This window comes from Pipra filicauda, unplaced genomic scaffold, assembly GCF_003945595.2.
Source record: "Pipra filicauda isolate LSUMZ 115617 unplaced genomic scaffold, ASM394559v2 scaffold573_size283568_pilon, whole genome shotgun sequence".
In the NCBI taxonomy this organism is placed as follows: Eukaryota; Metazoa; Chordata; class Aves; order Passeriformes; family Pipridae; genus Pipra; species Pipra filicauda.
The window spans coordinates 153209-171660 of NW_024104724.1; the positions used below are offsets into that span (position 1 = coordinate 153209).

The window sequence follows — 18452 nt, forward strand, 5'->3', positions numbered from 1 at the left end:
AAGAGTATTTATGGTAAAATTATTATTTTTAAAAAGTACCTCCCGTGTATTTAACTAAAATAAATGTTTCAGATAAACTAGTAATTTTAAAATTCTCCCAGTGTTTTAATGTGTGGTTTCCATCCATATCTTAATTAAAGTGCATCACTTTTCCGTAGGAAACTCTGTTCAAGTTATCCTTTAGCTTTATCTTAATAACTGGTCTGTCAATCATATTTTCTTCATGAAATTTCTTTGGAAAAACTTCCCACTTCCCTCACAAAGGAAGGAGTCTTTATCTCCTTTCCTTATCTCTACAATCAAATTTCAAAACAGCAATAAACTGTTTTGATATAAGCCCTTTCCTATACTGAGGTGGTTTACAATAGTTGATATACATAATTAGTTGAAACTATGTTCTGTCATAGTCAATCAACAGCAGGATTAAGAGGAATTCAGTGTTTTTGGCTTTTAATCACTGCTGCCACAGAGAAAAAAACATAAAAACACTTAATTGTTTTAAAAGCTTTGGGTCCAGATCTGTGAAAGATTTGTAGCCATCTCACTCTTAAGAAACAGGGCATGAAAATAGAAGTAAAAACGGAAGTCCACCATATTATTTGATTGTCTCTCTTCCCACCAATTTTAGACATTTATAAGAGCTTAAATTCTCAAAACTAAGTTGCAGAATGGAACTGCGACCTAAATCACTTCAACATTCTTGGTAAAGTTAGAATAATTACAATAATTCACACTGCGTAATTAGCAGCTTCTGATTGCCAGTGGCTTTTACTGGTTTGTGCTTTTTTTCCCCAAGGAGACAACGCTTTTGTGGTCTGTGTCAGAGTCACCTAAGGGTATGAAGTTGTTGGTGGAGCAGAGCAAAGGGAAAAGGGATGCAAATTTTAGGAAATTACATGACCTTGACTGATCAGCTCCTTCTGGCACTGAAGAGTTTGGAAAGAGGCTGCATTGTTATGCTGGGTGTGTGAAATCTTGGTGGAGCAGGGGACCTAGCAGAGCATCTTACTCTTGTCACCTGAGACTAGACCAGATTTGTAGTTACAACCTTGACAAACTGAGAAATAAGGAAAATACAGTGGAGTACAGTGCTTTCTGAGAGCCTCTAAGGTGTGAGTGTACAACCCCAACTTTTGATGGGAGTGCAGTAGGATCAGTGTACATCACTCTAGTGCCTTCAGTGATTCTTACATTGGCTGACTTTGACAAAATCTTGTTCAATAATAAGAAAAAGGGTTCCCCTAACTACCAAAGATTCCAAAGTAATGGCTGCAACCACACAAGAGGTGTTTTGTTTGTGCTTTGTCTCATAATCCACAGTCACAAGAAGTAGTGTTTAAAAGAGTAGTTGCAAATATCATAATTTTAATCTTTGGCAGATTTCCAGTGGCCCATAATATGAAAAAAAAAATGCAAACCCTGAAATTATAGGTGTTTTCCAACCTAAGTGATTCTATGATTCTTGTTTTTATATTGCTCCTACCTGGTTTTATTTGTTTTATCAGACTAAGGCATAACTACTTTAAACAAGCCATCAGCGAACAAACGTTTGACAAAGACTTGTCAAAAGAATGAAAATCCAAGCAGTGGCTCATAATTTCTTTGAATGCCTCTGTTTAGCAGAATTGTCGTCATGGTATTTAGACAAAATTTTGCAGATGCATAATTTTTGTTGTCTATATTAAAGTAAGTCACAAACCCCAACAGTTTTACTGCCTTTAAATTGCAATCCTAAATTTTCTTTATTTGGACAAAAGAATCTGTTCTTTTTTTGACACTAGAGTATATTCATTTGAGGTTTGTTTTAACAAAACATTTTAACATATAAGAACACTTTGCTTTTAGACAGAATTAGCATTTTTTAAAGGTAATTGCCACAAATGTAATTTCTTTCTGCAGGATAATGGATCTCCTGAAGAACATGCAATTTATGTTTGGGACCATTTTATTTCCCAGTCAGCTGCAGAGAACGTGTTTTTTGTTGCTCACAGTTATGGTGGACTTGCCTTTGTAGAGTTGGTAAGTGTGAATTCTCCATTGCCTTCTTTCCTGAAGACTGTCACAGATTTTCTAAATTCTTTGTGATCACCTTCTTGAAAGTAGCCATACAGGAACAACTGAACTAGTGGTCACGTACGGGTCTGTGAGGATTTCTTTGCAACTGCAAGGTCACTGCATTTTTTCTGGCTTTGAGATAGATAATAAGGTCCCAAGTGTGCATGAACCTGAAAGACTGGGGGAAAACAAATGCATTGGATCCTCCTTGTCCACACTGTATACCAAAAGCCACCAGTTTCTGCTGTGGGACAGAAAGACTGGAAGTAGAGAGACTGAGGACATATAAGCACAGTTTTTAAGCAAAATCACATTAACAAATGCAACTTTCTGTATATAGATTGAAACTGAACATGAGGGGAAATGTAGGGGTTTTACTCAGTTTTGCAGTTTTTCCACGAAGGTTTGCAGAAGTTGCTGGGAAGACTTATGTTTTGCCATTTATTAGGCTGTGTATAAACCCTGAAGTAATGTAAGGCTCAGTAAACTCTGCTCAGTGTAAAGGTGCTCTGTACTTGGTACGGGACTTGCTGAATATCCAGTTTGTTGGTCTTCCACCATTTTCTCTAAAGGCAGATTTGTTGACCCTATCTGGTGTACAAAGCTGCCTGTTGGTCTTGTATACCATTCTTTCAGTGCCTGCTCACTTAATTTGAGACGCTGGTGTAATCAGGATGTGTTTTATTGAAGAAAACTAAAAAATAAAAAACAAGGGTTCTGTATATGTGGAAAGGTAAATTGCAGCACATTACAATTGATTTTGTAGACACGGGAATCAGCAGATACATATGTACATTTTTTGCCTACAACGCGTTAGTTTAATATAACTGAAAGTTGATTGAAGTGGTTCCTGCCTGAACATAAGATGAATGCCTTAGTTAAGTAAGAGCATGCATGATTGTTTTGGTTTTAATCTTTAATTCTTGTAGCAAGAACTGTCTAGTACATGACCACTTTTATAACTTTAAGAACTTAGGATTTTTATTAACCCTTTTCGTTTGTAGAAATTAGTGCCATTTTCATTTTCCCTGTGCTTCTGGAGGAGTATTTATAAAATACGTATGACATGTACAGATTTGAGATTTGAGAACTGTTCATTTTCCTGATCTAAAGATCATTTGAGAATTGATCATCTTCCATGAAATCTCGAAGTCTCAAAACTAAATTTTTAAGAGACCCTGGAGGTGAATAATTCCCCATATAACCACATCTTTGGGCAAAAAAGGGGTTGTGTTGCATTTGCCTTTTGCTCCTCTGATGCAATGAACTTATGGAACAGCTCTACTGGCTTGACTTTCCTGAGTTGTTATTTTCAGCTGCCTTGTGTTTCAGCCCAGATTATTCTCGTGTAACTTGCGGGTCCAAAGTGAAGCACTGGCAGAATATCTCTAGGTGTTGTAAAACCACGTTGTTTGGATCACCAAATGCCCAGAGATACATATGTTTAGCAGAGGATAGGAATAAAAATCAACTAGAGACCTTTCTCACTGTTTCCTAAACAAAGTGCTGACTTGACGGAGTCTTGGAGAGCTTTTCCATTACATTTCAGTCAGTGGGTTGAGGTGACATGGGTAACAGATGATGAAGGTGTCATTCCCATTTTCCCTGTTTCTCTGGTCACACTGGTGGATATTTCTTCACTTTTGTTCTACTTTAATATGAAGAACGTTGATGTTTCAGAACAAGACTAGACTTCTAACCTTGGGGCTTCCAGGGTCAGGGTGCTCAGGGCCTGTGAAATTATCACAAGCTGAGCTAAAGTTTTCATCCATCATGGGAAGCAACCAGTGAGTAAGAAGTTAAAAAAGGCCTTTGTCTGAGAGACAAGATGGTCTCAGTGAGGGTCAGCTTCTATAGTCTGCTGTCTCTGCAGGAGATGCATGCCTGAGAGGAAGAATATAATATATAACCATTGACACATCACATATCTGACATGCAAAACTAGACCTGAAATGTATTTTTAATGTAGTCCAATGTTTTTCTAAAGAGTCAAAGGATATTAACACCTGGTTTTCATAGAGGTGGTTTGATATCTGAATTCCACTGAAAGCAGTTTGATTAAATAATTCATACACTGAAGGAGAGGTCATTGAAATAAACCCTGAACTATTTTATCACGATATTAATTTGTAAGATTTTATTTTGTTATCATGTCCTTTCTCTTAAACTTTATATCCATATGGCACTTAGTAATTGCAAAGAGCTCAAAAAAAGAAATGGAGCAGCTGATGGGCAATTACTGTCTTATGACAAATTTTGATCACTTTTCTTTTTTCCTTGCTTCTTGTGGGGGTGATGATGAGGTTGATAGAGCAGCTACACCACACAGCAACTGTACCACTTCTACACTTCCTTTGCAAGGATTTTGGGTCAACTGATTCATGAAATTGTAGGTTACAGTTGTTATGGAGACCTGTTGCACAGCTGCTCCTTCTGCATCTGTGCCTCTTACAGGAGAGCAGTGTGAAGCATATGACTTTAATTTGGAGTGAAGGTTTCTCCCTGAGCCCTCTGCATTTTATTTTGCCTGCAGGGAAAAAGAAAACAAGCATAAAAAGTCCAGAAACATTTGCGTTTTCAATTAATATCTTTTTAATTCACTTTGCCTGTTAAGCGCTGTGAGGTCTGTCCTGATGGCTTGCAGTAATCTCAGCTACAGACATCCCCAGCTTGCCCGTTCATCAAGGTGCAAGGCTCTTGGTGAAAATGGGATGTTCTTGCATTAAGCAGAGAAACTCAGCTAAACCTGATATTAAGCAAAGACTTGTTCATGGGCCTTTGTATCATCATGTGGGAGGAGCTGCCACTCTAAGAACAATGCAGAGAAGTGTTCAGCCTCGCAGGGGCAGTACCTGTCCAGGTGCTTCTTTGTTTGCAGCTCCTAAAGGAGGTACTGCAGGAAAAGCAGCTCTGCTCTGCCTTGTCGCTCGACTGGGATGTGCATGCACTTTATTGGGAAGTTCAAAGTGAAAAGAGACCAAATAGGACCATCACATGTGAAACTGGTGAAAGAGGAGTACCGTTTTTGTTTGCAAAACTTTGGTGGCCAAAGCTGTCTTCATTCTACCTTTCATCTCACCATAAACATCAGGCTATGATTTGTAAGTCCTTCATTAAACAAACCAGTAAAACTTGTCAGCAATTTTCAAATACATGCCAAAGCATCTAAAAATTTTATTGGTCTTTGCAACTTTTTGATCTACATTTTCTTGTGTCTGTGATAGCAAGATGTTAAGAAAAACAGGATGAGTCTGTAATATCATGCTCGAATGCACAGAAACTGTTACCCAGTTACTGCAACGTAGGCACACACTTTCTCACAGAAATACTCACAGAATATGCTGAGTTAGAAGGAACCCACAAGGATCATTGAGTCCAAACCTTAGCCCCGGAAAGGACCATCCCCAGGAGTCACACCATGTGCCTGAGATATCATCCAAACACTTCTTGAACTCTGGCAGGCTTTGTGCTGTGACTACTTCTCTGGAGAGCCTGTTCCAGTGCCCAACCACCCTCGGGGTGAGGAACCTTCTTCTAATATCCAGCCTAAACCTCCCCTGACACTTCAGGCCATTCCCTTAGGTTCTGTCACTGGTCACCACAGAGAAGAGATCAGTGTTTGACCCTCTTCTTCCCCTCATGAGGAAGTTGTAGACTGCAATGAGGTCTCCCCTCAGTCTCCTCTTCTGTACCTAGCTGTGTCATAGATTACTAGGGGAACAATTGAAAGTGATTAATATATATAGGAATTAAAGTTCCACCAATAAATGTAATTAGTTGTATTGTTGTTGTAATGTTTATAGCTTGAATTAGAAGTACTAAATCATAAACTATATGTTAAAATGTATCAATATTTAGTAATTAAAACATTATGTAATTGTGGTTTGAAATTAAATGTGCATCTAATAATATCTACACATAAATTACTTTTTGAATACACACTACTAAAAGTAATTGTTGGGTCACTGTGTTCAAACCATGATTCATGAACCACATCACAGCTTCTTACTTCTGTTATCCCTTGCACAATGTAGTCAGGGATTTATTTTCAGAAGCAGTTTGCATTAGTTGATGGTAAATTGAGAAACTTTCCCAACTCCAAGCTTATAATAATTTCAGGAAATTTAACAGAAAGTGAGAATTTCAAGTTGATGGATTCAATTTTATATTTAGTTTACAGAAAATAAGAAGTTTCTGGTACAATGCCTCCTTTGAATTTTTCTGCCAAATTTTGTGGTTTTACAATTATTTTGCTTTAAGAAGAATGCTTTTCCTTGTCATCGCTTGCATGAAAGACCCACACAGGAGAAAAACCAAATAACATGGGAACTGTGACAAAATTTTGAGAATCAGTAGTGGTATCTCCAGGTTACAACACTCATACTGCTGTAAAAATACAAAGTACCCAGGGAAATGTAATAATTAGGAGAAGGAAAGTAGGTTCATTGTCTTTAGCGGATGAGAAACTATTCATTATGGTCTTTGTTGGCTTAAATATTGAATATATATATTGATAATTTGCACAAAGGTGTAGATAAAAATGTGTGTGTGTGTATTTTTAGGCAGCTTTGTTAAAATGAGAGCCCTTAAAATACACTGTTCAAATAACTTTGTCTACTGTAGAGTCCTAATTCCATCAAAATCTGACAATTTTGTCCATTTGAGATGATTTTAGGTCCATCATTTTGAGATACTGTCTGCAATATGCTGCTACTTCATTTTGCTGTATTGTGCCGAGTACGGCGAGGACCTGACCCTGACTGGAGCTGATAGGTGCCATAATAATGATGATAGACGGGTACCTGCTGAGCTACCTGTGAGTCTCTGAGGCTGCATCAGTATTCTGGCACAGGCAAAATGCAATTTAGGAACCTTAATGACTGAGCTGTGAACCTGTCATTAGTTTTTCATTAATTTAAATTTCCTGAAGTCTCAGACTGAATGATTTGTTGTATAACTTTTTATTATATAACTTTTTATTGTTGTTTAACTTTTTATATATACTAATACAAATATATCTACTTATTTTTTAAATTTAGTTTGCCTTGAGAATTGATGAGTTGGTACTGTGGATATGCAACTCTTAATTCCCCTGGCTGACACGTTAAATCAAAATACCTCTACTGATGTGTGGCAGAGATAATACAAGATCTGTGATGGCTGTAGGATGCATGAGAGCGAGGTGGAAGTAGAGAGCTGAGAAGCAAAACACCTCAATGTCCAAGGCTTTGTGAGCACTTAACTAAAAAAAAAAAAAAAAACAAAACACTCTTTAAATGTTGAACATCAATAGGGAGAGCAATATGGAATGCTTCTTGTAGGTTTATGGGGATTTGGGTTATATGTCTGGTCTTTGGACAAGTCATCTCAGGTAGAGTTACCTGTTTTAGGTCTCATCTTTTTCTGTGTTGTACGTTTACATTAGCATCTCTTTGAGTCAGGTCTGGCTTAGATGTGCACACTCAGAAAAACAAGTCTGAAAGTAAAAACAGAATCTTAATTCCCTTTGGTTATTTATTTCCACTATTCTTTGTTATGCTTCTTGGAAAAATCCTCATTCATCTGAAAAAGGTCAAACAAGATATGAGAGTGGACAAGAGAGTTAATGGAGACACAACAGTGGGTTGTATAAAAAGGGCTGGGCAGGACTAGGGTCTCTAACCTTGATGAAGATTTCTTTTAATATTCCTGTTACTACCATAGGCACACAAAGTTAAGTGTTTGCTCATGATATTGGCTTCTGGCATGAAGCAGTGAAGTCACTGCTGGTATTTAGAAGTAGAATTTCTTCAGTAATAGAAATTAAAGGAAATAATACAAATTCAGGACACAGGCATTGACTGGCTAGTCATCTGTATTTGTGCATGAAGAGTGATGTCATCAACAGGGAACAGCAGGGATGGAGAATCCCTCGGAAAAGCAGCTTCATCACCAATGACTATAAGTAAATGACAAAACTAACATGTAACTCAACAAAAGAGTCAAATGTGATACTGTGATTTGTTCACTTTTTCTGTCCCAGGAAGGGAAATACTAATGGTGACCAGCATGCTGGTGCAATTAATCCGAGGTAATTTGAGACATTTGAGAAGATTAATTTAGTCTGGGAGAGATATGAGGAAGAGGTGTTGGTACCTCAGAGCAATGGAAAATGTGTTTTACTAGAAACAATGAAGAATCCACAGATCTGCCATGACATGGTGCCACATGGAGATGTCCTACCTATCATAAGCACCAGAATCAATATAGCCATAGAGATAGTACACACACCCTCTAGGCTTGTCAGTCTTAATAAGAGCTGTGTAATCTGCCGTTGCTCTTACATTAACTTTGGTAGCTATATCTAGAAAGAGAAGGTTCAGCATCTATTCAGTATTTGTTGCAGAAACAGTTTTAAAAGCATGGCTTGTTCAGCCTGGTAAAGGAAAGCTTAGAGGGATTGGTAGCACTCAGCAAATACATCAGAAGAATAAACAGCAGGGAGGGAGAGCTATATAAACCAAAGAACAATGTTGGCACGGGAACAAATGGATTAAAACTGGTCATGAATAAATGTAGTGTGGAATTAAGTTTCTCACCATTGGATTAGGAAGTCCTGTTTGGGAATAGGCAAAGCTGCTACCCAGTGTGACCCACACATGGCAAGAGTTATGTGAGTAATTGGCAGAGAGTGTCAGTCCTTGGTGTGACCCAGGAGTCCATGTTCCTCTGAACGCCAGCACACACAAGTGCATGTTTTCAGCCATGAACAGTTGGACCCATTTTGGATTAATTTTTCTGGAGTTGGTGCCTCCCTGACTCCAGGCTCATGCCACTGGAAGCACCAAACTTGAACCAAAACCAGGTCAAACTTTTAAACAGCAGTGTTTGCAAATAACTTTGTCCTTCCTCCTTACTTGTTTTGGGAAACAGTGGAATCATTTTTGCTAATGCTTTTTGAAATGCCCAAGTTTCAGCTTGAGGTAGAAAGCAACAGGTATTGCAGATCTTGTGGTGAAGATTTGCAGCAGTAAGGAAATTAAATGATTAAGCAAAAAATACTGAAATATCTTAGTATGTGTCACTACCTGCTCTAGGGAACAGCTTCTTGTGTGTATACACATATATATATTTTTATGCATATATTGCGCATTCTAACACAGAGCAGATAAACATTCTAGGCCACTCTTGGCCTAAATAAATAAGCTGACAAGTGTACACTGACATCATTATTTCACCTGCTAATGTTTATTGTTATTATCCATTTGTGTTGCAGTAGCAATCACATAGTCGTGACTTTTCCTAAAGCACTTGCAGTCTGGAAGGATGCTCTAACAGAAAGAGACAGAGAAATATTGAACGATTACCCCACAGTTCATAGCATCATAACTGCATGTCCTTTTTCATTTTTTAGTGATTTAGTTTAAATGCCACGTAGGCATCCCCTTCCTCAGTCATCCACAGCCTTCTTAGCCATGCTGCTAGGTGAGAGGAGAGGATGGCAACAGTGAAAGCCTGAGCACTGGCCACTTCCAGAATATGCAAAACTTCTTTTTTGCATATTCATCCCTCCTCGTTACTTTGCTCTAAATAACATGCTCAGCCTCATTACATTTTGCTTCATCTTAATAATTTGCTAATGTGATATCTCTTGCTTCATTCAGTTCAGTCCATGGTCTCTGACTAGCTATACATATGCCCCTTCCTCACTTCTTTCCAAAGAGAGAAGGGCAATGTTTCATGGACTGGAATGTTATACTGAGTAGTAATTGCAGGTACCACCCATCATCACTTTTCATCTCATTGTACCATTCATATTATTTTTCTAGCTTGACACCAAAGTTGGAATGTTGATTATAAAATAAACACTGGGTAAAAGTTAGGATTACTTGGAAATATGTGTTTGTATCCTATGGGACTTGGAGGTGAAAGGTATTTCTGCATGTCTTTGCAGAGACTTTTCTAGAGTTGCATCATTTAATTAGTTTTATATTTTTATAATTTCTTTGCACTGTTTTAAAATCCATACACTACACAGTGAACATATAGGTTTCTGCTTGAAAAGGTTTCTGATCTGTAGCAGTTATTCTCATATTTCCATGTACTTGTTCTCTTGTTGCTCAACTTATATAACTGTATCTTCTATTAATTTTTTTTTTATTTTTATTTTGTATGTCTATTTGTCCATAGTTCTGTTTGTCAGTATTTCTTTGGTAGTATGCTGAGAATTGAACTTTCTATTTTAAGTGCAATTAACGTAATTTGCTCAAGGTGAACTTCAGGGTTCTTCTGGGTAGGATTTTGGTCAATGCAACCAAAATGGTACTAAATTTTTATTTTCTAAAGTGTCTTTGAATTTGGTACCTGCTAATGTTCATGTATCCTTGAAGTATTTTACTGCTCTCAATTTTTCTTTCCCTAGTGGTACTGAATGTAGTAGATGTGAATGTAGATTATTTCCTCCCAACACCCCCCCAAACAATGTTATCTCACAGTGTTCCAAATTAAATCTAGCTGTGTTGTGGCTCTTGTTGCACAGGATAACAAATGGAATTGTCATAACGATCCCTTTTGTGCTATTGCTCTGTGAGTTTTGAAAGCTTGTTTTATATTTCTTTCATGCCTTACTTCTCTTGGCAGTTTCTCCCACTTTATTGTCACTTGAAAATTTAATTAATTCCAGATCATTAATGAAGATATTAAATCAAACCATATTTGGTATCTGTCCCTATATCTGACAAGAAACTTCCGATTCAGTAGATTTCTTTGTATTATTATCCTTTCCTGCATAGTTTCAGTGGTTTGAAATTCTGCTAGACAGTATAACTTATCAGTCAGTTTATTTTTCACTTCAAATTCCTGCTATGAAAGGAAAAAAAGCCAAAGCACAGAACCATGTTCAAAGTATACATCAGTCATCCTTTCAGCTGTTTGCAAATAAACTTCAGCCCTTGAGCCTCTCAGAGCTGATGGTCAATGTCTCTGTGCAACCATCTCCTTAAAATGCGTAGAGCACATTGTTAATCCTGACAATTAATTTCAGGACCAGGATGACTGGTTTTCCTGAATTTCTTGGCTTGCTATTTATTTCCTCACTGGTTGTAGAAACTTTGCAGAAGTTACAGTTCCGTTGAGGTGTTTGCTGTCTGAACCATCTCATATTCATCAGAGCTGTTCCAGGCTCTGGGGAAATTCATCAACGGTAGCAGGAGACATATCTTCTGTCCTGAACCTCTTAAATACCTGACAGTGCACATGTTTGCCTTATCACAATTTCTCTGATGTAAACTATTTCAGTCCATCTCTTTTTTGGCGTTCTGAGGTGAATTCCTGAGATGCTGGCACATGTGCTGTCCTCCTGCATCAATAAAAAGTCACGTCTCCTGTTGTCCTGGACAAACTTACTGCCTTTTTGTCCCATCCAGCCTGACGATCTTCAGACTTTGCCTTCTTAATCATAAAATCTTCCATGAATGCGCATCTTGCTTTTTATTTTATTTAATCCAACTGTTTCCGGTTCTTACCAGCAAGTGCCTCTTTTTGCTGTGTTGCATCAGGACAGAAAAATTAAATTTCTAGAACACCATTTTATGTGGATGTGATCATTGCATCTGGCTATGCGTTGAACTGGCTGGAGAGTAAAACAACTAAGTATGTTGGTTGTGGTTTGGTTTTTTTCCCAGCAGGTATAGTATGAAAAAACCTGGCATTTTATTTAGCTTTGTAGGTTGTTACCCCCTTAACTTGATTTGGAGAACAGTATAATATTAAAGATTTTACAACATATCAACACCATCTGAAGGTTTGCAGTTCTTTTTGAATGTATATAGGAACATTATAAAGAAGAACAGTAGGAGTTTTATATTTGCTTATACAATGAAAGATGTGGGAATATCAAACATATTATGCACTGACAAGTTTTCTGGTGAATTTAGATTATTTAATCTGAAATATTCAGTTGTTTTAAATTCTGGTATTTGGTTTGTTTTAATGGAAAAAAAAATTAAAAAAGGAAGTTGTCTTACTTTTATTTCATACTTTTTCCCATTTCTGTGACATGATCTTATGCCGATAAGACTACACAAGTGTATTGTGTTACTGTTTTTTAAATGTTTTATGCTGAAAAGTATATGTATGGCTTTTGTGTGGAACAGTAGAGATTTTACAAGTCTTTAAAACCCAGTTTAGCGGATCAATCAGAGGAATACAAGTTAATAATGTATTAGGCATTGCAAATCCAGGTGGAGTAAAAGGAATCCAAATATACTGTGGCAAAGGGAGCTCTCAAACTGTGGTACTATAAGAAGCAACTGGAATTTGCATTTTACCCTAGAACTTTCCTTTTTTTAATCTAGTGAAGATGTGTTGGATAGCTCTTTCGGTATATTAGTGAAGTATTTTAATATTAATAATAGCATAACTACCAATGTTTAAATGTTAAAATAATCCTATTTAAGGGCTTTGATTGAATGTGATATGAAATAAAAATACATGAGTAGGTTTTACACATAATTGAGAAAATTCTGCTTTTAACACTGCAGAACTGAACTGAGATTTTAATGCAATGTATCAAAGTGCAGGAGTAAAATTTTCTCATAAACATATGAAAAATAAATAATTTAATTAGTTATTTTTCTCTTTTCCATTTTCAAGGCCAATTAATTGCAATAGTGAGTCTCAGTGTCCTGTAATATCAGTATAGAAAGGGCATGAGGATCTTCCCTTAAATAAGGCTGAGGCATTTTATTTGCTTGTCAGTATCTGGATTATATTTTGTCCTAGACTGGCTCTAGACATCTGACAGGAGTATTATATCTTGAAAAAAATTCAAAACAAAATAACAACATAAAACCTCAGCCACCCCTCTCTCAGTCCCTACCATGGCGGGTACATAACTGCCAGCCTTTCACGAGGTGTTAAAGTACAGTGATTATATTATCGCAGCCTTAAAAAAAAAAAAATAGGCATTGTTAATTTAACCCTCAGTAATCTTATTTCACTTCACCACCATTGCAGTCTACAGCCCCAGCACATTTTTTTTTTTTAAACCAGCTGTTGAAAATAATCTAGTTTAAAGAGTTCAGGGCTGAACGTGAGGGATTCATCATTATATATTTACTGTCTGAGGCTGATATAGCTGTAAGGTTTTTCAGATGCCATTGATCTATTGCGCATGTTCCCTCCCTGGGTTGCAGGACGTGCTTCTATTTGCATAAGGCCCTGGGCAAGGTTCTTTCTTGCATTGATTGGCCTGTCCAAGGGAGCCTGATGTGCTCCTGCATTGATCACCCTGTCTTTTCTTGGAAGGCACTGTTATGCCGAGTTCATCTCAAACATTCTAGGGAGAAGGGAAAACTCTACTGCAGATGTCTCAATTTTATTCAGATGTTCCTTTGAGTATAGGCCTTTCCATTTTTATTTTTTTTTTCTGTTCCAGGATAACTTGTGTTTTTTTGTGGTTTGGTTTTTTTTTTGGTTGGTTTTTTTTGTTTTGTTTTGGTTTGGTTTGTTTGTTTATGTTGTTATTGTTGGTTTTTACTTAATTTGGATGCGTTTCTGCAGTTATAGTGCAGCATAGGCCGCAGTGTACTGAAAAACTACATTAAATAAAATGGCTATTATTTACACTAATTATTCCATGCTGTGTTTTTCTTTCTTTAAAATAATGCCTATAGCCTCCAGCAAAAATCAAAACTACTCTGTCTTCAAAGAGTTCACAATTGTAAGTGGAGAATTAACCTAAAACTGTGTGTGCTGGTGTCTTTGCTTAGATTAATATTCTCAGTTTGTAACTTGCATGATTTGTACTACATTTTCTTCAGTGTTAAAAAATTATGACACCTTCAGCATAAAACTGCGGTTGGATTTTAATTTTCTAGAAGCACACTCCAAAATGGATCATGCAGGTAAATTGCTTATCAGAGCAGTGACTGATCAGCTCGATGTTGATCAGAGAAGACAGATACTTTCCTAAAGTCTCCTTGGTGTTACTGACATGGTGTGTTGGGGGCTGTCTTTCCAAACCCAGCTTTAGCAGGTGGGTTCTTGACTCACTCTGGTAGGGATGGAGCTTTTCAGTGTCTGCTGTAATAACAACCTATAATCAGGAGCTCTGAAATCTACCACTGCAATTTCTGAGAGCCACATGTTTGTCTACGTGCCTAATTATAGGCAAAGTGCCTGTTATTATTGTCTACCAAACTTATTTCTGTGGTTAGAAAATGATTTTACACATATACTTTCCTGTAGGTAGAGGTGAAATGTGGTTATACCCAAAGGATGGCTCACACATAGTGAATAAGCTGACATGTGGACTTTACCAAGCACGTAATAGTACTGCGTGTCAGTAAAAAATAAATGTTATGGAAGAGTTCCTCTCCTACAGAGCACTGAGCATCACAGAGATGTTCCTTTATTACTTTTAGAAAATGTCCTATGGATATTTTTGTGGATGCTGTAGAATTTTCTTTGAAGGAAATAAATATTCAGAGATATACAGCTGAGATCATGTTAACTGAACAGCATAAATTGTGCAGGCTTTTTTTTAATCGCTTGGATTATAGTTTCACGTCTTTCACAGAAGCAGTAATGTTTTGCATTGTATTGTGATACTCTGGCTTAGGGAACATATTCCTTTGGTCATTTGGTAAAACAAAACTTAGATAAGTATAATTCAGGTGGCATATATGAAATTTGATCTTCATTATCATGCAAATGTGGTGAGAATGTAACATTTCCCAAGATGTCATTTTACTATTAGGATCTTTAGAAAATGGCCTCTCAAAGCCACAAAGCTAATATTCCAGAAGAAAGCTGTATAATACCTAAAAACTGTCTATCCTTATTCTATATGAATAACAAATGTAATAGGACAGGCCATTATTAAAATCACAAAAGAATGTGTTGACCTATTGGAACAGAGGATCTTTTTTGGTTTTTGCACTGATGATGAATTCTGAGCTTTTCATAGCATAGAGGATGAACATGCAAATACAGATTTCAAAAATCTGCAGGGGAAAAAAAAGTACGATAGTAACTGGAAATCTGTTCTATTTTGTTTCAGTATATAAATGAAATCGGTGGGTGTTTATACCAATAACTATTTTGTTTTATGAACTTATATCCTATGCAAGCATTATGTATTTTGTGTGTCTGCATTGTGCACAGACTGTGCATCTGCAACACTTACCATTTATTTTAAGCTGCCTTTTTGCTGATATTTTAGTCAATGAATGTAGAAGATGGGCATGGGCTAAATATGGGCTAATCTCTTAAGTGGGAAGTGGAACTTCATTTTAATTCTGAAATAAAAGAAGAGCCTGAATATCTCATAGAAGCCCATTATCTGTGTTATTCAGTTGAAGAAAAACGCTAGACTTGTTTATATGTATGAGCTATGCAGGGCAACGAGACCCAAAAAATTTCTGGTAACAAAAGAGATCTTCTGCGAATGGTTTCAGTTTTGGAAAAAAAAAAAAAAAAAAAAAAAAGATCAGGACACGATTGTTTATATGCAATTAAAATGAAGAAAAGAAATCTAATTTCTTCAGGTAGAAAAAATCTCTGGGGAAAAAAAGTATTTGTGGTATGCATAGCATTGCAGTGTTAAACAGAGTGGATGCCTTAGAAAAACATGATGAAGATGTACATAGAACTTCCAGACTTTCAAATACCTTCCGTGTATGTTGTGTAGTGAGATTTTTCTCAGTAGATATTTGCAGCCCCAAGTAATGAACTGAATGTGTTAAAATAAGTGTTTTGAATGGGTTTTAATAAATGCTTGATTGCTGGGCTTCAGGAATACAAGCAAGCACTTTTACTGGTAAAGTCTGAGTAAAATAAAACAGCACAATGTAAAACTGCAATTTCAAGTTTTCCTGTGAAAAAATCTAACTTCCACGGCAAAAAGTGACATTTTTCTAATGCAGGGCTGACATTTTCCAAGTAAATAAAGAATGAAATTTCAGAGTCTGTGGTAATTTTAAAGTCTGTGGGTCTGGTTTGTTTTTGTTTTTTTAGTTTGTACAACTGTGGTATTTAGAGACTGGAAAAATTACAGAGGATGTCTGAAGTGTCATTTCTCTCCCATGTCGCTGAGACATTTTCATTTTACAAGCACGTTACTGAAGTTAAGAGATGGTTCTGTGCTGTTTTACTAGAGAAATCTTTTCAAAGTCCAGGTAGTGCTAATGTGACAGATACCATGGAGTAATTAAGAATGTTTTCTGTTGCTTCATTCCTACCTATATGATGGGTATAAGGTATCTGGTTTTCACTCAAAAGCTTTTGATGGTCTTCCATAATCTGTGAGATACTGTAAGTGCATTTTTTAAAAGCCACAGAAGTTTATGCTAATATTTTTTTTACGTAAAATGAGGTGTTTAAATTACAAGGACTTGATCAAGAACTCCTCAACACTTGTGATCTGGTGCAGCAGTCAGAGGAGGGAATTGATAGAGCCTCCCTGTCTCCAGAAATGCTAATTTTCTGTCATGTTTGTATTTTTAGGAGAGGCTGCTTAACATCAGATTTAGTGAGGTTGCAGTTTTTATTTTATTGCTGAAAGGGTAATGAGTAGTAGTGTTCCTAACAATGGTGTGCAATAAAGGCAAAACAATTAGAATCATCCTGCTCTGCAGACTCTCATGTTGCTTCCCACTGCCTTTTTTCTCCAGGAAAAAAAACCCAAAGCAACTGTCCTATTTAAGTAGAGGCTAAATCCTTTTTTGGCTGGGCAAAACTGATATTTATTGAATTGTATAGCAGATAGTGATGGTTTATTATTTGCATTGCTTTGGATTGCATTACTTTTGTATGTACAATATACTTTTATATTTTGCAGTATTCTGCTAAGTAAAATCTAAGTGAAAATTTTTGCTCTAATTGAGAAACAAGTGCTACAGAAAAAAAGAAATTTGAAATTTCAGTCTCACTACATTTGGTAGATTTGCGTGAATATATGGAAAAGGGTAGCAAGTCTATAGTTTATAATTGCACAAAATTAAATTTAGTTATATAACGCACATTTCTTGAGATACCTTATTTTGAATGAAAAAAAATCTTTCTGCCTTCTATTTCTCTTTCATACAGACTAAAGTAACTTTTCACAGTATAAACAAATATTTCTAAATCAGGTAGTTCAGGAGATGCATCCTATAGGGAAAAGCATCTGCCTGCATTTAGTAAGCCAAAAGCATACATGCATACGCCACAGTGTGCTGTTCTGTGTGTCTCCCTGCATACCTCTAATACATCTCCACACAGAATTACACGTCGTACGTAGTACTAGTAAAAAATTTGTAGTAAGTTTTAGTGGGCTAATTTTCTGTGTCATCAAAGACATATTGATGCTGGTAGTGCAGGATGTGTGTTTCAGTCCTTCCCTGCTTCCCCCTGACCTCTTTCAGATTGACACACTCCCCTTCAATTACTCCTCTTCCACCCAGATGTATCCCAAGTGAAACTTTCCAGCCTGTCAGCAGCGAATGCTCGATGCATGCCCTTGCACAACAGCCTACATCCATCCCTTTCCTCCCTTTGCTGCTAAGCCAGTGCACCCCAGCCACCTGCTTCAAACCCAGGTCCCAAAAAAAGCCTCCACTTTGATTTTAACCCCCCTTGCAGTGCAGAGATAATGAGTAATGCTGAGGAGACGTCAGTCTTCTGGTTCCTCTTTTCTTTTGCTGGTGTCACTCATGCCACACAGATGCCCGCGTGGAGCTGCTCCTTGTTCATGCGCTCCCTGTACTCAAGCAAGCAGTTCATGGCCTGAGCTTTGGGTAAATAACAACCGCTTTTCTCTGCAAAATTAACTTTCGCCAGCCAGCCTAAAGTGTAACCTTGTGTCATATTTTCTGCAGTAGGTTGACATCCTTAGGCATGAGGGATCAAGTGGTGCTACGGCAAGCAACCTTGTCTTTTCCTTAAAATAGCTGTTAGCATCATTGTGTTTGACAGGGGAAAATAATAAAAATTTTCTTAATATTTGTAGTATCTAATTGTACTTTGCCTTCCGCCTCCTGGACTGTTTTTTACTGCGCTGAACCATGCTGGGGTTTGGGGTGGTCTCCCCAGGTGGTAGCACCATCTCCTAAAACAATATTTATTGATAAAATATCCATAGATGCAGCATCTGCTGTAAATGCAGTTGAATGTTGCTAACTTTTCGAGAATGCTAAATTACTGCTAAAATCTAATGACAAAATCTTCTAAATACATTTTTATTTGGCTCCATTATGATATTAAGCCTAAATGTTTATATTACATTTAGAGATTTTAATGAATCTTACACTATTAAAGTTTTATCGGCAATTTTACCCTAATGGTTATTTTAAGATATCTAAATATGTAAGTACTGTCATTCTGAACCTTGTGTTTCCAAGCATTTATCTCTTGAATTAATACGTATTTGCTGCCTT

At 36.9% G+C, this 18452-nt stretch overlaps 1 protein-coding gene across 3 annotated transcripts in view; it reads left to right on the top strand.

The window, feature by feature from the left end:
* Positions 1-18452, top strand: part of FAM172A (family with sequence similarity 172 member A) — a 255644-nt gene that overhangs the window by 135889 nt on the left and 101303 nt on the right. For all 3 annotated transcript variants that reach the window (XM_039387535.1, XM_039387536.1, XM_027717126.2), the window contains one exon: positions 1900-2019. In XM_039387535.1, coding sequence (XP_039243469.1) covers positions 1900-2019 — 120 coding nt within the window. The remainder of the gene's footprint in view (positions 1-1899; positions 2020-18452) is intronic.